Below are 21295 nucleotides of genomic sequence, written 5' to 3'. Positions count from 1 at the left end.
TTTACCATCTTCGCACTCTAGGCCGTGATCATTGCGGCATTCTTTACGAGCTCCCCTTCGACCCTATTGATCGCTGCGACACATCCACAGCCCCGATTGATCAGGACGCTGCTCAATATGGCGTCCACAGGTCATCAATCTCCGCTAGAGGTCCGCTCCAGCGGCTCGGCCTCGCCTACCCACACCGTCGACGTTGAAAAGAACAGCGCCTCGCATGATGACACTGCCAAGGTCTCCAACATCCAAGCGGCAACGCAGACCGAATTCGGCGAGAAGCGCGAGCAGTACCGCAGCGAGGAGGACTACATGTACGAGCAGCAGAAGCGTTCGGAAGGCGACCACAAGTTCCATCGTCTCGGCTGGAAGAAGCTCACCGTCTGCCTGATCGTCGAAGCCATCGCTCTCGGTGCTCTGTCGATTCCATCTGCATTCGCAACCCTCGGTATGGTTGCCGGCGTCATTTGCTGTGTCGGTCTGGGCATCATTGCCATCTACACCAGCTACATCGTGGGTCAGGTCAAGATTAAGTTCCCGCAGGTATCGCACTACGCCGATGCCGGCCAGCTCATGATGGGTCGCTTCGGATACGAGCTCATCGGTGCCATGTTCGCTCTCCAGCTGACGCTGCTGGTCGGCTCGCACTGTCTTACTGGTACCATCGCTTTCCTCAATCTGAGCGACAACGCCATCTGTTCGCTCGTATTCGGTGTCATCTCGGCCATCATCCTCTTCATTGTGGCCGTGCCGCCCTCCTTCTCCGAGGTCGCGATTCTGGGATACATCGATTTCGCATCAATCATCATCGCCATCGGTGTTGTCATCATCGGAACTGGTGTCAGAAAGAGCCAACCTCAAGTAACCCCGACTTTGACAGAATGGTCTGCCTGGCCCAAGCCAGGAACCACTTTCGCCGAAGCTTGGGTCGCTCTCACCAATATCGTCTTTGCCTACTCGTTCGCCGTCTGCCAGTTCTCCTTTATGGACGAGATGCATACCCCTACCGACTACGTCAAGAGCATCTGGGCTCTCGGCATCATCGAAATCGTCATATACACCCTTACCGGCGCCCTCATCTACGCCTTTGTTGGCACCGAGGTCAAGTCCCCTGCGCTGCTCTCCGCCGGTACCACGCTTTCGAAAGTAGCTTTCGGCATCGCTCTGCCCGTCATCTTCATCTCGGGCTCCATCAACACTACTGTAGTTGCCAGGTACATTCACGGCCGTGTCTTCAAAAATTCGGTCATCCGATACATCAACACCAAGACAGGCTGGCTGACCTGGCTTGGCCTCGTGGCCCTCATCACCGTCATTGCCTGGGTCATCGCAGAAAGTATACCATTCTTCCCGGACCTTCTTGGCATCATGTCTGCACTTTTCATTTCCGGGTTCACTTTCTACTGGCCAGCACTGATGTGGTTCCTTCTGATCAAGGAAGGCAAGTGGAACTCCACGCGATGGAACACGATTCTCAGTATCACCAACGCAGCAGTGTTCCTTCTGGGCCTGCTCATCTTGGGCTGCGGAACCTACGCTTCTGTCAAGGGTATTGTCAACGAGTACGCCAGTGGCTCGGTGCGAGGATCGTTCACTTGCGCTCCCATCGAGTAAACGCGAACCAGACATCACGATTCTAGACGACCTTCGCAAACGCTTCTCCACGGCCCGGACGTCTCCAATTTCCGCCTGTAATCTGTACTTGCACATCCGCCCTTGCCGCACAGGTCAGCATAGAACATGAATGGATTCCTTTTCAACGAGCTTAAGCGAAAGTCTGTGCGATTGAGATTCGGCGATCAGATAGGCTCGATGGATATCAACCCACCAAATCGGACCGAAAATGAGGACACAAAAAGGATGGCTGCAACACAGAGGAAAAAAATTCCTCCCAACGTGGGGCTCGAACCCACGACATTCAGATAAACTCCGAGATAACCTCGGAAACCCTTGTTTGCATAAGAGTCTGACGCTCTACCGACTGAGCTAGCCGGGACAGGATGGGGATTCCTGTCAGTCATTGCATATATATAGACTGGTGGTTATCAACGATGGATGAGGTGGAGGAAGAACCAAATTAGAGCTGCTTTTTGCCTGGTTGGGAACGCACAAGCCTCCTCGCGTGCAAACGAATCCGGTTCTCTTTCGACGACAACGTCAGAGATCAGAACATCTCGATCCGCACGCAACGACAGCAACATCAACAGCGGACGCGTTGCTCTTCACTGATCCGCAACGATGCTCGGCGTTCCGGCCAACAGCCGCGTCACGTCGAGCAGCTTCTACCATCGACCCAATGGGCTCTCCGTATCGGATGTGGACCTCGACATCGAAGGTGCGGGAGGTGGAAGAATCGACGAGTTGTACGATGCGGGCTTGCCGTGGCCACTAGGGAGCAGTGCACGTCCGACATCGTGGTCTGCCAAGGGACCCGCAGAGCACATCCCGCGCTTGCCACTACTCAAGAGCTTGCAGTGTCACCTCAACTGGGCACGAGCCGGCTGGTGGGATGGCAATCGATGGCAGGACTCATTCAAGCTTATCGCGAGCTCCAGCGAGATCCGCAACGGCGTGCTGAAGGGTTTGCTGCTCAGCGGCACCATCTCTGCGGTCGTGTTCTTCTTCGAACTGGCCTTTTTCCCCAAGGTGCTTTTTCAGCAAACACCCGTACAGAACGTGCAAGGCATGACTGAGTCTGGATCTGTCGTCGGTGGTCTCGGAAACGTCTTTTGGATGTATCCGCTTATCGGCGGTAGCTACCTGCTCGCCTCTTCGTGGACCTCGGACATCGCGCAGGCCGCGTACAAACTTCGACACGGTCACGTACGACGACTCACCCTGTCCAACCCTTCGCTACCCCCTGGAACTTCGCGACGCTTGCTGCAGGAGAGCTACCGCATGATCCTGATCGTCAACTACACGGTCTTTTATCTTCTACTCGGCCGCATACCGTACCTAGGACGTCCGCTGTCGTTCCTTTTCATGTGCATGGTCGATGGCTACTACTGCTTCGAACAAGCATGGATCTCGCGCGGATGGTCGCTCGAAAGGAGGATGCGCTACTGCGAAGAGAGGTGGTCGTACTTTGTCGCTTTCGGTCTGCCGTCCACCGCGGTTTCCTTCTTCCACCCGAGCGGGTTGCTCAACCTGATGCTCTTCATGCTCGTCTTTCCCTTTTGCACGGTGCTTGCCATGCTCGCCGATCCGCAACCTCGCATTTCGGCATCGGGCGCGCTGGCGGCCTCATCCAATGGATTCAGTGGTGGGTCGGATTACGCCAAAGGTCCGCTTCATCGACTTGTCCCCTCGCGTCTGGCCGTGTTTTGGCCGACCGTGAAACTGCATCGGATCGTGCTGCAGCTTCTGCCTGCACTTGCCGATGCACCTCTGGCGCCGTCAGCGCAGGCGTTCGAGCGTAATGCAAACATGTACGGTCGGCCCGGCGACGTCTCCGGCACGAGCGGCTTTTCCGTCAATGGCGGATTTGGAGGCTTCGGTACTGGAGGAAAGAGGGCGGCGGAAATGGTGGGCGGTATCTTCAACAATGGCAGTCGTAGCAATCTGAATTCGGGCCGCAACTCGCCTTCGCCGTATCCAGCGTACGGTGGTGTCCCTCGTTCATCTCACGAGGCGATGAGCGGTGGCGACATGAATCCACACATGCACCTGGGAGGTGGCGCGGCATCAGGAACGTACAGCACGGCGGGTCAGAACATGTATTCGAGGGCGTCAGCAGCTCCACCAAAAGCGCCCCTCGGACCGCCACCGAAGGGTCCCGCCTCAAATCATCGAAAAGCAGACTAGATCCCACTTCATCAGAGCAAATGCAAATGATTATCAATGGGTTCACGGTTGCGGTGGAGCCACCGCGAGATAACCTGGTGGGGATCGGAAGCAACAGGTGGGACCAATGGCGAATATGAGGGCTGTTTGCAAATCTCGGAGCCAGCAGTCATCCTTCGCCCACTTAAGAGTCACATCAGACACGTTCACGATACGTGTGAGAAAGGCATATAAGCGCCGAGCTGAACTATCGAAATGCCTTCTTCCATCTTCTCAACTCATCTCGTACCGATTTCAAGATGTTGGACACGACTCGGAGCGCACTGCTTTCCACGCTGCTTCTCGCCGCCGCCCTCGTTCCTGCGGGTGTCTTTGGCAGCGTGCAGCACACGTCGATTGCCTTGGACAGGCGCTCTGCTGCCGTTGATGACGGATCCGAGTGCTACAAAGATTTTGCCACGGACCCTACTTGTGCCATCGTCAACGTCGCCATTTTCGAGGACACCGAATGCAACAAGCCTCTAGAGCTGTTCCGTAGGACATCGAGGGCGATGATCAAGGGCAACGAGCAGATGAACTGGGATGGATCTGTGGCTCACTCTCTGCAACAACCTCTCGGATCGATTCGTGTTCTTGCTGCAACTAAAGGTCTCGGCATCGGATTCGCAAAGGAGGAAGAATCGGACACGGTCGTTCAGAACACCGCATGGATGTCCGCTGATCAAGTTTGGGATGCCTTCCAGACGAAGGACTGTATCACTTTCCCCAACCTCGACTCGCGTGCGGCGAAGATTTGGACCGCTAGACGACAGGACATTATGAACCAAGGTGGATACGTGTGGAACCCAGACAACATTCCCATCCGGGTCTGTGGCGCATGCACTACACCCTCCAACAATGCTGTCGAAAAGAGGCACACGCGACCGCACCAGCACGCGCGCAATCGCTCGCGCGCTGTCTGCCTCGAACCAGTTTCGTACGGTGCAGGTGGTGTTCTGCTCATGTACAACTCTTCCGACTGCACCGGCTCAGCCACAAAGCAACTCTACAGCTCAGTGCAATGCACGTCTCTGTCTACGACCAACTTCAAATCCTACAAGGCGATCGCACCTTCCGGACCCACCGTTGATACGATCTTCAGCCCGGTCTACTACGATCTCAATGCTAATGGATATCACGCTTGCGCTCAGCAGGATGTCGATGCAAGGCCCTTCGAGTACAACAAGTGTCAGAAGTTGGTGAACGAGGATGTCTTTGTCGGCGTGTATGGCGTCGATCCTGATCATCCGCAGGACGGTCCGGCAAAGGGCGACAAGGTGTTGAAGCAGGGACACGGAGGTCTTCTGTTGGCTCCTAACCCGAATGCTGGCGGAAAGGGTCATTGAGATCGCTGTGGGGTGTGACTCTTGAGCTATCGTATCGTTGCACAACCTAGCTGCAATCGCAATCGTTCTGTTAGAACCGAGATCTGGCCAGTGCGGAAGCTATTTCGAGGAACTCTAAAGATGAGGTCATGTAGGAGTGGTGAGCAAACGCCGCGACTCCCGCAAAGATTGGTCGTACGAGTGCGGCAACGTCGACGCAGAACTTGAGGCTGACATGCGGAAGATGATTGCAACTTCCGCAGCCGATGCGTTTTGAATGCTTAGGCCGCGCATATGCGAAGGCCTCGGATCTGTGATTTGCCGTGAGCCCGTCACGAGCCGGCGATTTTCAAGCCAAGATCCTGCGTGACCTGTCATGGAAGTGTCACTGCGGGTAGTTTTGCCGGCAACATCAGTGCCGCATGAGTCCAGGATAGCGAGACCGCCGATATTCGGCAAATAGACTGACGAGGATGGCTCGCGTAGGAAGGCGGCCTCGTCTGATAAGGTCCTTTCGAGCTGCATGATGAGTCACTTGACGTGCAGTGACAGCTTATGGCAGGATGGTCGAACGCCACTCGTCCGAGGAGTGACCCGCCAGAGTGGGTCGAAGCATGCGCCTAGGTCCTAGGTGGGGCTTGAGTTCGGACCCTCTTGATTCGCACAGGCCACGATAGACCGAGTGGTACCATGAATGCTCGTGCAAGACCTCTTGTGACAGTCTTCCCCTTATAGACGAATCCTCAAGACCCGTTTCTACCCTTCACCGCCATTGTATCACCCTCAAATCACGACCATGACGGAGCTGTCCGAGTTCCAAGCACTCAAAGCGTTGATCCACACCAACCTGGACAAGTACGAAGCGCTCTTGAAGGCAGATAACATTCCAGAACCGTTCTTGAACGAGGCTAGAACACACCCTGTGCTGGATCAGAGCAACCATGTTCCCGGGAAGGAACTGTGGGTGACGACGCAGAACCTGGCGGGTGCGCTCGACATGATGGCTTCCATGATCCAGCTGCCATCGACGACGCTCATGTCGGAAGGCATGGCCACCTACAAGGCCTTTTCGCTCCAGATGGCCACCAGTCTGAACATGGCCAACGTGATCAAGGACCTAGGAGGTTCCGCTGGGAAACCAGTTTCGGTTAACGACATTGGCGCGCGAACAGGACTGCCGCCATCACGCGTACTTAAGGTACTACGACCGCTTGCCAACAATCATATCTTCCAAGAAACGTCCGAGGGATACTTTGTCAACAACCGTGCTTCCTTACATCTGCTAGACGAGTGCGATGTCAAGTCGTACGTGCAGTACAGCTCTTTCATCCATCCTCGCATCGTGCCGAGCATTTCGAATGCATGGATGAATCCGGAGTCAAAGGACGACTTCAGTCCGGACAATGCAGCATTCTTGCACGGATTCGATATGCAGCACAAGGCAAGCGATGCTTTCGACCTCTTCCAGAAGAGCGTTCCGGACCTAGTTCCAAGGTTCGCTGTCGGTATGCAGGCCTGCAATCGAGGCGCAGTGGAAGGGATTCTCCAAGACTACCCTTGGTCTCAGCTGCCGGAGGGTACCGTATGCGTCGACATCGGAGGAGGCATTGGCGCATTTACAGCAGCGCTGCTCAAGCAATATCCAAACCTCAACGGAGTCGTTCAAGACCGACCGGAGGTGGTAGCGGAGGCAAAAGCGAGCTTCGAACGAAACATGCCCGACGCCGTTGCCTCGGGTCGTGTCCAGTTTGAAGCGGCAGACTTCTTCAAAGAGATCAAGAGTTCTGGTCCGAAGAGGGTTTACGTGATGCGTATGATCATTCATGACTGGCCGGACAAAGAGTGTCTTCAAATCCTCGGAAACATCAAAGCCAAGATGCAGGCCGACTCGAAGCTGATCATCGTCGACACACTGCTTCAGCCCGCCATTGTAGCGGACGAACAAGGAAAGGACGATGATTTGGTCGAGCAGGTGGGCAAGATCCCGTATCCGCTGTACCGCTCGGGAGGTGTAGCAGGCACTTGGATCCAGAGGGTGGATCAGGAGGTCAACATTGCGCTAAACGCTACCGAACGTACACCGTCCGAGTTCAAGACGCTGGTAGAGAAGGCAGGCTTGAAGCTGGAGAGGATCATCCAGCCGCGCTCGCGCCACGGTATCATCACGGCGGTGCTGCCTTGAAGGTGAAGCTTTGCCTCCTTACCTCTGTGCCATCAAATGAAGACTTATCACATCACAAAACATCAGCAGTGTCATCTTGAAGCGCGAAGGATCGGGCAGAGGAGACGTGGATCTTCGATCTGTGCCCAGCTTCCAGCGCATGTGCAGGAAGAATCCGACAATGGCGTGATTGTGCAGCAATTGTGAGCCGGTTCGAGTCGCTGTGCTTGCTGATCCGCTGTCCAGTTGAGCGGAAGATCGGCTTGTGTAAGCGCTGCGGCCGCAAATGCAGTAAGGGACGCGTGTCTTGTAGCCTCCAGCTGTAAGGGCGGACGGAACGTGGACTGTCTTCTGGCGTGCCCTTGAGTCGCGTACAGTGAATCGGAAGGAAACTGATCTGCAGAGGCGATAAGAGCGCGTCTCGGGGTCTGGTGCGATCTCTGCGGGTTGGAATTGTTTGGAAAGCCGCCGAGAAGAAGCAAAGATCGATTTGGACCCGCAACCTCCACCTTTTGCGGTTGGGCGACACTGCTCAGCCGCCTCATCTGCTCCACGCGTTCATGAGCGAGCCTCGTTTGGAAAGCCGACCCGAATTTCTCCTTCATGTTTTCAGCCACAGCACCGGACCCTGTCTTTTTTCATTCTTCTCGCCTGGTTCCGCGGGCGAGCATCAATCTTGAGCAACACTTCCGTAAGCTGTGCAGACTCAATGTGTGACAGCACAAACCGGTCATTCGGCTGAGTTGGTTGCGAACTTCAAGAGAGGGGTCCAGCAAGACACATGAACCGACAGTCGTCCGCATACTGGATCGGAACTCGACGCCGCGGACATCCATACAAGGACCGCTCCCGTATCGCACCGTATCTCCTCTCCACCACCTCACAACTTTCTCCTCTGCTTTGACCGGACTTCACTGGATTGCTCTTGCACTTGCAAGCTCCTCCTTTCTTTGGCAAATACACGACTGCCGGCCAAGGTGCTCTCATCCTTCCTCCCGAGACAATACCATCATCTCAAGCATCCCACCTCTTGGCATACATGGCTTCCACATCCAAAGTGACACTCGGCAAAGCAGACGCAAGCACGATGCAGTCGCACTCCTCGACATCGACATTGCTGGACGCAGGTATCCTCTCGCGATCCACGGCCGAGCTGGAGAAGCTGGTGCAGCCGATCGTGTTGCCGAACAGCTCTCCCAAAGCCAAGTTCCAGAACTGGGGCAAATCGTTCGTGAGCAGTCCCGCGAGAGTGTTTGCTCCTACCACCGTGGTACAATGCGCCGCGATCGTCGAGCTGGCTCGGCGTGAAGGTGCCCAGCTGCGTGCCATCGGACGAGCGCACAGCCCTAGTGATCTGCCGTTCACCACCGGCTGGGCGATGCGCATGGAAGGCCTGAATGGCGTTGTTGACATCGACCATGCCGCATACACCATCACAGCTCTAGCAGGCACCTACATCTCGGACGTCCATGAAGCGCTCGACTCGGCTCAACCTCGCCTGGCGATGTGCAACGTCGGCTCCATCTCGGAACAGACTATCGCCGGTCTCATCTCTACCGCAACCCACGGCACCGGCATCCTCTTCCCCGTCGTATCATCCTACGTCTCGCAACTCACCATCCTCTGCCCACTTCCGCAAGGAACGCAGCATCTTACATGCAGCCGCGACCAGAACTCGGATCTCTTTAATGCAACCCTCTGCGGTCTGGGCTCCACCGGTCTCATCACATCGGTGACGCTGCGCGTGCAAGACGCGTTCAATCTCAAGCAGTACTCGGAAGAGCTCACCTTTGATTCGCTCTTTGGCTCCAAGAACGGCTTCCCTGCCGTTCCAAGAGCCTCCCACGTCAATCCTGGAGCATCGCTTGGTGGCCTTGTAAGCCAGACTAAGCGTCTGCCAGCGTGCTCGGATAACTACCGACCGTCGTACCGCTCCGACGATCCTAGCGAGATCCACCCCATCCAGACCGGCGCCAACAGAGATGTCGACCAGCTGGCTCGAGCGGATCCCGAGGACGATCAAGAGACAAGGCAAGCGCAGCTGGCGTTGGAACAAGTCGTCGGCTCCGCCCAGCACGTTCGACTCATGTGGTTCCCGCAAGTTCAGCGCGTCACCATGCTACGCGCCAATCGCTCAACAGAGAAAGTCTCGGCTCCTCCGTCTCTGTCGGCTCGCGTGAAGGCATCGCTAGTCGGTCATCGTCTCACCGAGTTCTTGCTCTATACGTCGCGATTCAACAGGTCCTGGTCGCCTCTGGCCGTGCGTTGGATCCACGCTCTCACTCATCCTGCTTTCCCCGATGCAGAGTTGGCACAGCCAGCCGCCCCCACCCCTGGCAATCGGATCGGAGCGACGACAGAGGCACCAGCTGCTGAGCCCGCTGCCGAATCATCATCAGCAGCCTCCTCCTCCTCCTCCTCCTCCTCCTCCACATCGGCAGAGCAGGGCACTCGCGACGAGGAGCAGCAGCGTCTGATCCGTGACATAGGCCAGTCATTTGCGCACAGCGGAAACGTCGGTGCCTATGCAGAGGGTGAGCCGTCGCTGTCGTGGTTGCAGAGCAGCGTTCCTGCTGGCAAGTTTGATGCGTTCGCACCCGACTCTCCCGCACCTCGTCCGCTGACACCCGGAAACCCCGTCTGGTCGGAAGTGGGCCGCTCTGATCGTATCTTCAACATGGACTGCCTCTTCCCACAGTACACGGACGAGTGGGCCATCCCCTTCAACCGTGCAGCCGCAGCGATCCGAGCCATGCGCGACTGGCTCGACGAAGAGGCCGCTGCCGCTGACGGCGACCGCATCCACTTCCCCGTCGAGATTCGATTCACCGATGCGGACGGTATCTGGCTCAGCCACGCGCAGGGCCGTAAGACGTGCTACATCGGCATCGTCCAGTACCGCCCGTACAACCGTCCCGTGCGCTACCGACAGCTGTTCGCCAAGTTTGAAACGCTCATGCGACACTATTCCGGTCGTCCACACTGGGCCAAGGCGCATTCGTGTTCGCCGACGGAGCTGTCGCAGCTCTACCCGCACTGGAACGACTTTTTGGCTACGCGACAGCGATACGATCCGGATGAGGTGTTTGTGAACCCTTACGTAGGAAGGCATCTGTTGGGTCGGATCGGCGATGGCAACGACACACGTGTATTCAAGAGTCGCCTCTGAGCCTCTCTGCAGCGGTTCTGAACTCGTTTCATCTATTAATAATGCAGAAGCGTCTCAATCTCTCTCCATCGTGCCCGAAAGTGACCTTGTGCGATCGTGTTCCTGAGCTCACTGTAGGGGCAACGCGATACTCGCAACGAAAGCATCAACATCTCAGCAGCGAGCAACCGCTTCTTCCTTCGGAAATGGATCGAGACCTGAAATAGAAAGGCACGAGAGAAATGAAAGGGTCCAGTGAGGGAGTGACGTGGGTGGGGAACTCGACTGGCAGCTGATACAGTTGCCCGGCATGACGTCGACCCGTCGCGACAGTGAAGCTGTACTCTGCCAAGCGGGAAAAGACAAAGTTGCCTAAGCTTGTACGCCTAGGAGTGCGCCGAAATGACGGAGCTGCCGAGCACCGCCTTTCTAGATTTGTTCCCAGTCCGCAAGTGCGGAATTTCGGAATAGTTTTCAGACTGCGGCTCAGCAGAAGAGGCATCAGATGATTCTGATTGCAGAAAGCCAGGCTTGGCATTCACAGGAAAGGGACAATTTGTTCACGGAGCACTGCAGCAGTGTCATTCGTCACCTCCACTCGCGGCTTGCGAAGCCCTGAGAAGCCGAACCTGCAGCGCCAAGCTGAAGCTTTCCAGAATGCACAGCCGGCTTCTTCGCCGCGACAAAGCGGCGTGGCCTGTCGTCAGTGTCCAGATCGTGCATGGCCGGTGACGGTGGCTAACTCAGCCCAGATCAAGCTAAGCTGTTCCAAAGCGCCGAGTATACGAAGCGATTCTGATGCACCATCCCTCCCTACCATCCCCCCACCACATTCGCAACCTCGTCCATCCATCCAGCTTTTGTTCCATTCGACATCTCGTTGCGTCGTACTCGGAATCGAATCAACCACACGGACGAAAGGAGGACATCCCGAACGGCTTGACGTAGCTTCGTCCGGAGACTCTCACACCTATCATCGGTCTTCAGAGCACGCACTCGCTTCTCGTCCGCAGCTTACAAACAGCTTCTCCCGCATTTTAGCTCGTACAGAGTTCAAAAGTAGCAAGATGGCGTACTACTGCAACGGATACAGATACAACACCCCTTGCAACAATGGCCTCGGCTATGGGCCACGCATCGGCATCGGCGTTGCCATCGCGGTGGGTGTGGTTTTGTTGATCATTCTCTTTTCGCTGCTGGCACGCAAGCGCAGGAGACGGTTCAACCAGCAGTCGACGCTGCCCATGACGTACCAGCAGAACCAGACGTCGAATTACCAACAAGGATACGGCGGAGGGGGGTACGGGCAAGGGTACGGGCAACCATACGGGACACAGCAATCGTCCTATGCGTACGGGCAACAACCTGCGTACGGCCCACCCGCGGGTGCCCCTCCGACGGGCGGCGATTCTTACGCCCCACCTCCTGGCCCGCCTCCTCCGGCTTACGTGCCTTCCCATGACAAGCCCGCCGAAAGCGCCCGCGTCTAAAGAGTCGTGCTCCTTCTGGCTCATTCGCCGTGAAGATGCCGATTTGACCTAGTTTCGGCTGTAGCGTACTTTATTTCGTCTTCTTTCTTGTATATACTCGACGTCACTGCAGCCGGTTCTAAGGACGGCAGTCTACAGTGATCTGGCTCTTGTTTGCGATACACCTATGTAGCATAACGGATAAGCTCACCGACAGCGTAGCTGAGCGTCTTGTGAGGTCCCGGCGTGAGGCAAAGCTTGAAGGCTCTCCTGTCTCATGCAGGCCATATACGACAAGGTCTCAAGGTGAATCGGCGATCTGATGATATCGGGACAAGGAATAAGCATCGCACGATCAATTTGAGCGAGTCGCGAGTCGTGAATTTCAAGTTGAGCTGCCCCGGATCGTCGGCCTACATATTGGCGTACTCGCTTGCAGACATATTGCTTGCGACGAACACAAGGTGATACAGTATCTCCCCAGACCGATGCCTGCTGTCCCTTTAAACGCAGTCTTGCCGCCACACGAGTAACATTGCTATCTCCGCCACACTGTCAAGAATCCCGGCGAAAGTGATGTTGAAGAGGGCGTGGCTCGAACCGACGCTTGAGCTTGTGGCCTGCGGCTGGCGGCTGTAGCGAATCATCCTACGGCGAAGGTAACAGGCGGTTTCTGCGGACAGATGAGTTCTCGGGTCCGATGCCAAGACTTGGCTCTCAGGTCAGGGCTGTTGGCCATCCACCTGCTCATCAGCAACAATCTCTGATCTAGTACAGCGAACGCGGGCCGATGAACCGGATCCATGCTGTGGATAGCAACGCAGAGGCAAAGAGCATCAGAGAGAGAAACACGCTTTGCGAGCTTGGATGTTCAAGACAAATTTGGAATTTGCATGCATGCTTCGAGCTCCGGATCAGCAAGAGATCTTCTTTGTAGATTTTTCCGCCCAAACCGCCACGGCTATTTTTGTTGGTTCTGCTCGCTAAAAGAAAGATCGTTCATCGTCTCTCAAGACAGTGAATGAAGTAGGACTGCGAAGCGTGTCGAATGAAGTAAGATGAACAATTCATAAATGGACAGCTCTGTGGGAACATGTCCATTTGGCCGGTCCATCCTCGTTGAGATGGCATGTGTCGGCGCAACACACAGTTGTGGAGCCGCTGCGTGACAGGAGGAATACGCCTAAGGACCTGGTGCCTGGGGATGGACGGCACCGTCGTCTGAAAGCGCAAGGGGAAAAGCAATCATATGCGTGCTTGAGCGAGGTGCATGTCGGCGCTTGAAAATCACACGCTTGCGGCGCAATCATGATTTGCATCCGTCAAGCACACAGCACTCTGGCACACGACCTACGGACTTCTGCCTACACAACCCAATCCAGCGGTCGCGTATTCTTCCTTTCCTCCTCTTAGCGAAGTGTGATGCATCTACTCTACAGCCTCGCTTGGAGCGATTTTTAGTCGAAAATAAATAAATAAACAGCATCAATGCTGCTTTCCTGCGGCAACACGACAGAGGAGCTCGATTGGCCCACCGGATCGACTGTTCCTTTACAAAGAGGACTCGGTCGCACCGATGCCATTGAACGCGGAGCACCGACATGGTGCTCAATAAGAAAACTCGACAACGAACGAGATCACGGTGCTGCATCGCATCTACACACGCACTTGGATCGACATGACCTGGAGGAGAGGTCATTTGCCGTGCACAGGCACACAACATGGGCCGAGGATCACTCGTTTCCGCCCTAATCGCGGAGCGCCAAATTATCAACGCACATTGGCACTTTGACACTTTGCCCTGGTCCGCTTTGAGACAAATCTGTCCTCTCCTGGGCGTCCCTCCATCCGCTGCCGGCCTTCGCTGACCACAATCCTGTCTGTTGTTTCATCTCGTCGGGTCGACGCTGCTGCTCTGATGCAGTCTGAATCCAGAAACCTAGTGAGCGGTCCCCAATTCTTCTTACCGTCGAGAGCGAGGTCGTGTAGCGCTAGGAGCAGCAGCTGCTGTGATGTGACACGGTCTGATGCTGACGGACGCAGGCTTCAGCCTTTTGAAGCCCCGTCGCTGAATTCAGCCCTACCACGCTATATCACGCTCGAAGGGCAATACTCGGCTCACAGAGTGCTCTCTATTTCCCCTTTCCTGCAGCCCATCGCTACTGGCCTCTCATCCCCGCCCCGCCTCCTGCCCTCCCGTCTTTGTGCCTGTTAGCCTGACAGGTTGCATCCGTAGGACGCCCTTTCCCCCCAGTCCCTCTTCTGAGCCGCAATTGAACTTCTCCATCCGTTTGCCCGCCTTCTTGATTCGATTCGTTGTGCATCGCCATCCTCACGACCACCAACACCATCATCACTGTCATCACCTCGTTCGCATCGTTGGTGATCCGCGCGCCTTCTTCCTCCGGGGCCCTCCCTAGTACGCCGCCATTCTCGCTGGTCTTCGTACCGCGCACTCCCGCTCCGTGAAGCCTGCACGTTGAGCCCTCCCCCATTACCCTCACCACACTCAGCATCGACCCAGCCCCGAGATCCAATCCGGCTGTAGGCTGCCATCGCAATCATGAGGATCCCACCCGTGCTCATCATTTTTGTGGGCTTCCTGTCCATCGGCGCTTCGTTCATCCTGCAGTTGCTTGTCGCTCTCGGTCTGCCTTACATCAAGGGCATCTACTTCCTCTACATCCGTTTCGCCGATCAGACGGGCTCATCCACCCTGCGTTCGACGTACGGTATCTGGTCGCAATGCCTTTCTCAAGGTGGGGTGACGCAGTGCTCTCCCACCGGTCTCGGCTACCAGCAGGTGTTCCTCGGTGTCGAACAAACCATCAGCCTGTTCTTTGTCAACAAGCTTCCCTATGCGCTCGTCTTGCAACCCATCGCGGCCGGCTTCACCGGTGCTGCTGCTGGCGCTGCCTTCCTGCACCTTTGCACCAACACCTTCCTTTGGCCGCTCGCTGCGCTCTGGGCGTCATTCCTCACCATGGCTGCTCTCGTCATCGAGCTTGTCCTGTTCATTCTGGCACGCAACAAGGCTCGATCCTTCCAGAGCACCACTCAAATTACAGTCACCGGTAGCGAGCTCGGACCTGCCATCTGGATGCAGGTGGCTTCGCTTCCTCCCGTCTTCTTCGGCTTCATGATGCTGGCGCTCGGCTGGTACCTCAAGCGCTCGCGTAGCAACGACAACTACTACGACGACTACGAGCCCGCACGCCCCGTCTACGCCGCCAACGACTACCCGGAGAAGGACTACTACTACCAGCAGCAGCCTCAGCGTCCCATCAGCCGCGCCAGCCGCAGGTCGCGCTACGACGACTACTACGAGCCCGACGACTCGCGCGTCTACGGCAACGTCGGCCGCCGAGAGTCGCGACGAAGCCGCCGCGACCTGGCTGCTGAGGAGGGTGACCGCTTCGACGACCGCTACGATGACAACCGCGCGAGCCGCATCGGTCGCTACAGCAGCCAGCGCGACAGCCGCAGGAGCTACGACGATCGTGCTCCCAGGAGAAGCTATGGCGGCGACGCGTACGGAAGCAGGACGCAGCTCGCACCTGAACCAGCTGCGTACCGTGGCGGTCGTTCGAGGCGCTACAGCGAGCGTGGGGCTTACTAGAGGAAGAACAGAGAGGATCGGCGTTTGCTTCCCTCCTTTCCTTTAAAATGTTGCCTTCGATGAACGGATTCTTCCATCCTTGTCTCCCAACTTGACCGACAAAGCCGCCTCCTGAGCGTTGCTGAACGTCGTCAATCCACACTCTTTTATCACCACAAGGATGGTTTCCCCTCCTTCATCCTCTGCCTCACTCCACTTGTGCTTTATCTTTGCAAAGTCTCGGCGCAGAACATGCTTGCAAGAGCACGTGCAAAAGCGCACATAGAATCGACATCACACACACACACACACACACAAACACTCTCTTTAGTATCGACTTTATCACGGAATTGGACCTCTCTTCCTCTCCTTCTCTTCCCCCTTCTCGGTCATTTTTGGCTTTTGACGAACGAACGTCAAGCTAAAGAGCGGTCTGTTTCCTTTTCGGATCTAGGGTCGACAGGCGTCTTTTTTTGTTTGCCCTTGTACATTTAATTGTAGCTTTCTTGCTTTATAGTTCGGGGTTGTGGTTCGAGAACTGTGAGTGATGGAATTGTGAGCTGAGTGGTGGGGAGTGGGGAGTGATGGGATGATCAGGTTGGGATGTAGTGAGGTTGTGTGAGAAAAGTGGCTCAGAAGTGGATGCGGAAGTCGGCGAATTGCAATGGTAGCTTACACAAGATAGCGGAGCGGAAATTTAGAGCTGTACGAGATATTTCTGTTGCCGAGTTGCGATTGTCTTTGGGAGTTCATCTCCACTTTTCTTTTTGCATCTTGCAACATGGACACGACTTCTTCTTGAACACTTTGGACGTCGCATCTTGTTCGGTCAAAGCAAAGCGGCTCGGAATCATACTCCAGTACAAGGCGCTACCACGTGGATAGGAGTGCAGACATGTCAAGACTACACGAAGCGAATCAACCGGCGTCAATAGGAGATGGTAGTGAGAGGTCGGGTGGTGCTTCTGGTGCAAAGGTAAGACCTGTTCGCAAACCTTCTCCCGTTCCCGTTATGCTCTCTCCTGACCACGTCCTCTCTATTCCTTCTTCTACCCACACGTCGGGCTGCACGTCATAGGCAGAAGCAACGCGTCTCCGAGCAGCGATAACATCCATCGATCCCATCACCGACATCTCTCGAATAGGTTCCATCCCCTGCGCCCGCGGAAGTCTGCTCATGGGAATGGCCACAGCAGCCGGAGTAACAGGAATCACCCTCGTAGCAGGGAGAGGGCTGAGAAGAGGTTTAAATTGGGGTGTAGGGAGTTTCTGTTTCGTCTCGTTGGCGAGTTGGGAGACCTGTAGGAGGAATTTCAAGGCGGAACAGATGAGGATGCGGACCGTGATCGAGGGGTATAAGAGAGGGAATAGGGCGGGGTTGGGGAGTGTGACGGAACGGTCGGGGGTGGAGGGTAAGGTGGATGGAGGGTCATAGTTGTGCTCGGTTGGAGAAGAGAGGGAGGTCAGATGGAGGAGAGTCAAGATCTAGTGCTAGATGTCGCGGCTTACTCTCGTCATGGAGGAGCTGTATGACACAAAAACGACAGAGTTACGGCCACCAAGGGACATTGTTGTACAGCCTCACCAGAGAAAGCACACACACAGAGACACGACAGCACCAAAAAAACCGGTGATGGGCAGACTTGCTTCGTTGCAATCGCATACAAACAATGTCGAAACGTCTTCACCGTGTTCCGCACCCACACAATCACTCTGTCTTACTCGCCTCTTTCGCCTTAGCCTTGGCTTCTTCCTCCTCCTGTTGCTGCTGAACCGCAACCCTGGCGCTGAGCAACTTTGCCGAGCAATTCCTGATGTTCTGTTCCGCCCTCTGGATTCCGCCCTCCAAGGCCCTCTTGTACGCCGTCAGCGCCTCCTCGAGCTGTTCGCACGCCTCGAGCACCGCCGCCAGGTTGTACTGAATCTCCGGGTCCTCCGGTGTGATTCTCGCCGCTGTCTTCAGATGCGACACTGCCAGGTCCGGTCTGGAAGGTTTGCTCAGCACGTACGCCGAAGCGAGGTTGGTGTGGGCATCTGCGCTTTCCGGCGATAGCTCGAGCGATTCGTTCCAGGCTTCGATGGCAGCAGAGAGGTTGCGATCGTGGTAGAGGCAGACGCCGAGGTTGAAGAGCGCCGAGGAGTTGCGTTTGATCGAGAGCGAGCGTTGGTAGGACTGTTTGGCGGCGGTGAGGTCGCCGGCTTCGAGGTGGGTGGTGCCTTCTTCGAGGAAGCGTTGGGATTCTTCTTCGGCAGGGTCGAGGGAGGAGGATGTGGGTGTGGTGGAGGTTGCGTACTTGCGGGTGAATGGTGTGCGGGATGAGCGGAGGCTGGTAGGCGGGATCGAGAGACGGGTTGATGCGGCAGAGACGTTTCTCGAGACGATATGGCGAGGGAGGATCTTGGCTGCTTGACGCAGAGCGCCGATGCTGAGTCGTGAGGTCGATGCTAGCATGGTGAGGAGGGTGCAGTGCGTAAGATGATGTTGTTCGGGAGATGGAGAGGGAAAGCGGAGCAAGTGGTATCCGTGGAGGGTCGCAATCAAGATTGGAAGAATCCAGCTTTGTGTTCCGACTTGCGAGATTTCTTCCACGCGACTCGGCCGGATTATTTGGTCGGCAGGAAGGTTCAAGCTTTGGACCCCGTCAGAGTGTCAGTCACACCGAGCTTCTCGACCTACTTGTTGACTACCTCGTCACTCTTGCCTCTCAACCCGACTCACTTTCGACGGACGTGCTCAAAATAAGAACATGTCATGGTCGGGCTATGCTTTGACCGCTAGCGCTGCGCCTTTGTCACGCAACACTCTGTCGCCATGGAGCTTCAGTCGTATGCAAAGGCCTGAGCACGCTTTCAGGCTGCCAGCTCGGTTTTTTTCGTCCTCGACAACACAGCGGAAAGCGAGCAAACTTATAGCCATCCCGCCATCATCTGACAAACCACAAGAAGCGGAAAGCTCAGTCGCCCGCGGAACGCGATACGAGCTTCTCTGCGGAGCTCTTCTCAAGCAAATGTTTGGCATGGAGCTGGAAAGAAGCGGTGGAGCAGGAGATCGCGGCATCGATCTTCGAGGATGGTGGCAACCCCCATCAATACATCCGTCAGCGGCGGAGACTGATTCGAGCCGGCAGAGGAGGATTCGCATCGTAGCACAGTGCAAGTGTCAAGACGAAGGAGGGAAGAAGATGGGTCCTGTGCTGGTTCGCGAGATGGAAGGAGTCATCTTTCGAGCGTCCTCGCCTTCGCCCACATCGACAAAGGCCAGCGGAACCGTAGATGGAGCCACTATCGACGTACATAATGCACCGTTGGCCGGCATCCTCCTCTCCTCATCAGGTTTCAGCAAGCAGGCTTTGCTGCAGGTACGCTCGAGCAACGTCCCCCTTGCGGCTATGCATGTTCTCGCTCAACCTCAAAATCCTACAGGTGGTGTAGAAACGATCAATGAGCCAGCTCTGTTGGAGCGCTGCGTGTCGATCGTATGGAACGACCGCTTCGGGTCGCCTGCAGGTGGATTGTTAGAAGGTGGGATGGAAGTTCGTTGGGTCAGGTCGCTCTCACCACGGAAAGCCGCAGCGGAGGGGTCAATGGGAAAGCCGGTGATCTATCGTGGCGGCAAACCGTTGCAAAAATGATGGCAGACATTGCATGTACCCCGCTTTCTTCGTTGAGAGACCTTGTCAAGGCAATAGATACCCGGGATGCGACACTGCATCTCCTCAACCAGCTCCGGTGTCGGTGCATGCTTGTGAACGTTGTGGCGGCTCACGGTGTGGCGTAACTTCTTCGGCTTTGCACTGAGCCACGTGCTGCGATGAGGATCCGGTAGACCGGAACAAGGAGATCAACGGACGCTACAGCCGACAAACATTGTGAGTGTCTACTGATCCGAGCTTCGCTTTTGAGCTTCGGTGTTGGTACGAAGATGCACTCGTCGCAAATAGATAACCGTGTGTCCGAGCCGAATTTCGCAAAGTCATCACCGAGAAAATCACTTTTGCGCACGGCAGCAGCGCTCTGTTGTCCCAATATTGCGCAATTACGGCGAAGCGGCCGTGTAAGACTATAGCCGGAACATGCACTGACCTTTCGAACGCCGCCAAACAGGAGTCCGGAGAACATGATGACAGTCAGCAGCTTTCGCTTTCTTCTTGCCTTGCCTCGACGCTTATCTCCTCCTCTCTTGCTGCTGACCGGGCCCTTCGATGAAACTATATAGACCTCTTCTCTCTCGCCTCCCAAGCCCATCTCTAACGACCACATTGATCAAGAACAGGGCCTATTCGCAACCAACGCGGCCACACAACATGCCTTCTCATCAATCCGCAAGCGCATCTTCGGCCGACATGGACGCTTCCAACTTTGTGTCCGGCCTGACCGCTCCGCTCACCAACTCGATCGATGCGCTCAAGATCAGCAACTTTGTCCCCACCCGAAGCGGACACCCACCGCCGGGTTCCATGCCCGACTCTATTCTGCCCGAGGGTGTCGCCAAACCTGCGCTGTTCCAGACCATGACCATGCCATTCGCAGAGCCCGAGCAGGCAGCCAAGATGACCTTCAAGAACCGCGTCATTGTTTCTCCCATGTGTCAGTATTCCGCCAACGACGGTTTCCCTACTCCGTACCACATTGCGCACTTGGGCTCGTTTGCGCTCCACGGTGTGGGCAGCATTATGGTAGAAGCATCGAGCGTCGAGCCCGAAGGCAGAATCACGCCTCAAGACTTGGGTATCTGGAGCGAGCAGCATAGGGACGCACACAAGGCACTCGTGTCGGTGCTCAAGTCGTTCACCGATGGACTGGCTGTTGGCGTGCAGCTGGCCCACGCTGGAAGGAAGGCTTCCGATCACTCGCCCTTCTACCGCGGAGAGAAGAAGAAGAAGTACGTGACACGCGAGGACGGAGGTTGGCCCGAAGACGTTGTTGCCCCCTCTGCGATCGCCTACAGCGACGATTCGATCACTCCGCGAGCCCTCACTACGGAACAAGTCAAGAAGCTTGAAGACAAGTTCCTCCAATCCGCAAGGTGGGCTTTCGAAGCAGGGTACGACTTTGTCGAGCTCCACGGCGCTCACGGCTATCTCATGCACAACTTCCTCAGCCCCCTCTCCAACCACCGCACCGACGAATACGGAGGAAGCCTCGAGAACCGCAGCCGCTTCATGCTCAATGTCGCCCGCCGAATCCGCCAAGAGTTCCCCAACAAGGGTCTCTGGGTCCGCGTCTCCTCCACCGACTGGGCCGACAAAGCGGGCAAAGGTGATTCCTGGACCGTCGATCAAACCGTCCAACTCGCAAAGTGGCTTCACGAGGCCAAAGTCGACCTGATCGACGTCAGCTCCGGCGGTCTCGTTCCGTTCCAGCAGATCACCGTGGGTGCAGGATACCAGCTGTTCGGAGCAAAGGCCGTACGAGATGCTCTTGTCGAGTCGGAAGCGGATGAGACGAAACGCATGCTCGTGGGAGCGGTGGGAATGATGGAGGGATCCAACGATTCGCCGAGCGGAGGCGACAGGAGTGAGGTGGGAAAGCTCGCCGAGCAGTCGATCAAGAGCGGTGAATGCGATGCGGTGCTGCTGGCTCGTGGACTGATGTCCTACCCGAACTGGGTTGAGGACGCCAGCGTCGCCCTGGCCGGCACAAGGGCGGCTGGCAACCCGCAGTACCACCGTGTCCACGCTGCTAAAAAGTGACGAGAGGTCATCAAGCAGAGGCTGTAAACCATGACATCACACGCAATTGCACAACGCTAGACCATGACGAGAAATGTAGATCTCT

At 56.1% G+C, this 21295-nt stretch overlaps 12 protein-coding genes and 1 non-coding gene across 13 annotated transcripts; 9 read left to right on the top strand and 4 right to left on the bottom strand.

Moving 5' to 3' along the window:
• Positions 1–117: 117 nt before the first annotated feature.
• PHSY_004196 (amino acid transporter) lies at positions 118–1608 on the top strand (the record flags this gene model as incomplete). The annotated part of the gene is made up of 1 exon (XM_012334810.1): positions 118–1608. One exon carries the CDS (start codon positions 118–120, stop codon positions 1606–1608), a length of 1491 nt encoding a protein of 496 aa, XP_012190200.1.
• Positions 1609–1882: 274 nt separating this feature from the next.
• Positions 1883–1990, bottom strand: PHSY_007625. The gene has a single exon. It is a non-coding gene; the product is annotated as a tRNA-Lys (tRNA).
• A 242-nt stretch (positions 1991–2232) lies between these two features.
• On the top strand, positions 2233–3798 carry PHSY_004195 (hypothetical protein; the record flags this gene model as incomplete). The annotated part of the gene is made up of 1 exon (XM_012334809.1): positions 2233–3798. One exon carries the CDS (start codon positions 2233–2235, stop codon positions 3796–3798), a length of 1566 nt encoding a protein of 521 aa, XP_012190199.1.
• Positions 3799–4076: 278 nt separating this feature from the next.
• Positions 4077–5162, top strand: PHSY_004194 (hypothetical protein; the record flags this gene model as incomplete). Its single annotated transcript, XM_012334808.1, has 1 exon — positions 4077–5162. One exon carries the CDS (start codon positions 4077–4079, stop codon positions 5160–5162), a length of 1086 nt encoding a protein of 361 aa, XP_012190198.1.
• A 775-nt stretch (positions 5163–5937) lies between these two features.
• On the top strand, positions 5938–7323 carry PHSY_004193 (hypothetical protein; the record flags this gene model as incomplete). The annotated part of the gene is made up of 1 exon (XM_012334807.1): positions 5938–7323. One exon carries the CDS (start codon positions 5938–5940, stop codon positions 7321–7323), a length of 1386 nt encoding a protein of 461 aa, XP_012190197.1.
• A 1066-nt stretch (positions 7324–8389) lies between these two features.
• On the top strand, positions 8390–10471 carry PHSY_004192 (hypothetical protein; the record flags this gene model as incomplete). The annotated part of the gene is made up of 1 exon (XM_012334806.1): positions 8390–10471. The coding sequence occupies one exon, from the start codon at positions 8390–8392 to the stop codon at positions 10469–10471; it is 2082 nt and encodes a 693-aa protein (XP_012190196.1).
• Positions 10472–10852: 381 nt separating this feature from the next.
• Positions 10853–11940, top strand: PHSY_004191 (hypothetical protein; the record flags this gene model as incomplete). The annotated part of the gene is made up of 2 exons (XM_012334805.1): positions 10853–10902; positions 10995–11940. The coding sequence occupies 2 exons, from the start codon at positions 10853–10855 to the stop codon at positions 11938–11940; spliced, it is 996 nt and encodes a 331-aa protein (XP_012190195.1).
• Positions 11941–14482: 2542 nt separating this feature from the next.
• PHSY_004190 (hypothetical protein) lies at positions 14483–15538 on the top strand (the record flags this gene model as incomplete). The annotated part of the gene is made up of 1 exon (XM_012334804.1): positions 14483–15538. One exon carries the CDS (start codon positions 14483–14485, stop codon positions 15536–15538), a length of 1056 nt encoding a protein of 351 aa, XP_012190194.1.
• Positions 15539–16435: 897 nt separating this feature from the next.
• On the bottom strand, positions 16436–16669 carry PHSY_004189 (hypothetical protein; the record flags this gene model as incomplete). The annotated part of the gene is made up of 1 exon (XM_012334803.1): positions 16436–16669. One exon carries the CDS (start codon positions 16667–16669, stop codon positions 16436–16438), a length of 234 nt encoding a protein of 77 aa, XP_012190193.1.
• Positions 16670–17225: 556 nt separating this feature from the next.
• Positions 17226–17969, bottom strand: PHSY_004188 (hypothetical protein; the record flags this gene model as incomplete). The annotated part of the gene is made up of 1 exon (XM_012334802.1): positions 17226–17969. The coding sequence occupies one exon, from the start codon at positions 17967–17969 to the stop codon at positions 17226–17228; it is 744 nt and encodes a 247-aa protein (XP_012190192.1).
• Positions 17970–18264: 295 nt separating this feature from the next.
• On the top strand, positions 18265–19149 carry PHSY_004187 (hypothetical protein; the record flags this gene model as incomplete). The annotated part of the gene is made up of 1 exon (XM_012334801.1): positions 18265–19149. One exon carries the CDS (start codon positions 18265–18267, stop codon positions 19147–19149), a length of 885 nt encoding a protein of 294 aa, XP_012190191.1.
• A 130-nt stretch (positions 19150–19279) lies between these two features.
• On the bottom strand, positions 19280–19777 carry PHSY_004186 (hypothetical protein; the record flags this gene model as incomplete). The annotated part of the gene is made up of 1 exon (XM_012334800.1): positions 19280–19777. The coding sequence occupies one exon, from the start codon at positions 19775–19777 to the stop codon at positions 19280–19282; it is 498 nt and encodes a 165-aa protein (XP_012190190.1).
• An 83-nt stretch (positions 19778–19860) lies between these two features.
• PHSY_004185 (potential NADH-dependent flavin oxidoreductase) lies at positions 19861–21210 on the top strand (the record flags this gene model as incomplete). The annotated part of the gene is made up of 1 exon (XM_012334799.1): positions 19861–21210. The coding sequence occupies one exon, from the start codon at positions 19861–19863 to the stop codon at positions 21208–21210; it is 1350 nt and encodes a 449-aa protein (XP_012190189.1).
• Between the last annotated feature and the right edge of the window lie 85 nt (positions 21211–21295).

This window comes from Pseudozyma hubeiensis (assembly GCF_000403515.1).
Source record: "Pseudozyma hubeiensis SY62 DNA, scaffold: PHS42, whole genome shotgun sequence".
Lineage (NCBI taxonomy): Eukaryota > Fungi > Basidiomycota > Ustilaginomycetes > Ustilaginales > Ustilaginaceae > Pseudozyma > Pseudozyma hubeiensis.
The sequence above is the reverse complement of the archived record's forward strand: the minus strand, read 5'-3'. Positions and strand labels throughout refer to the sequence as shown.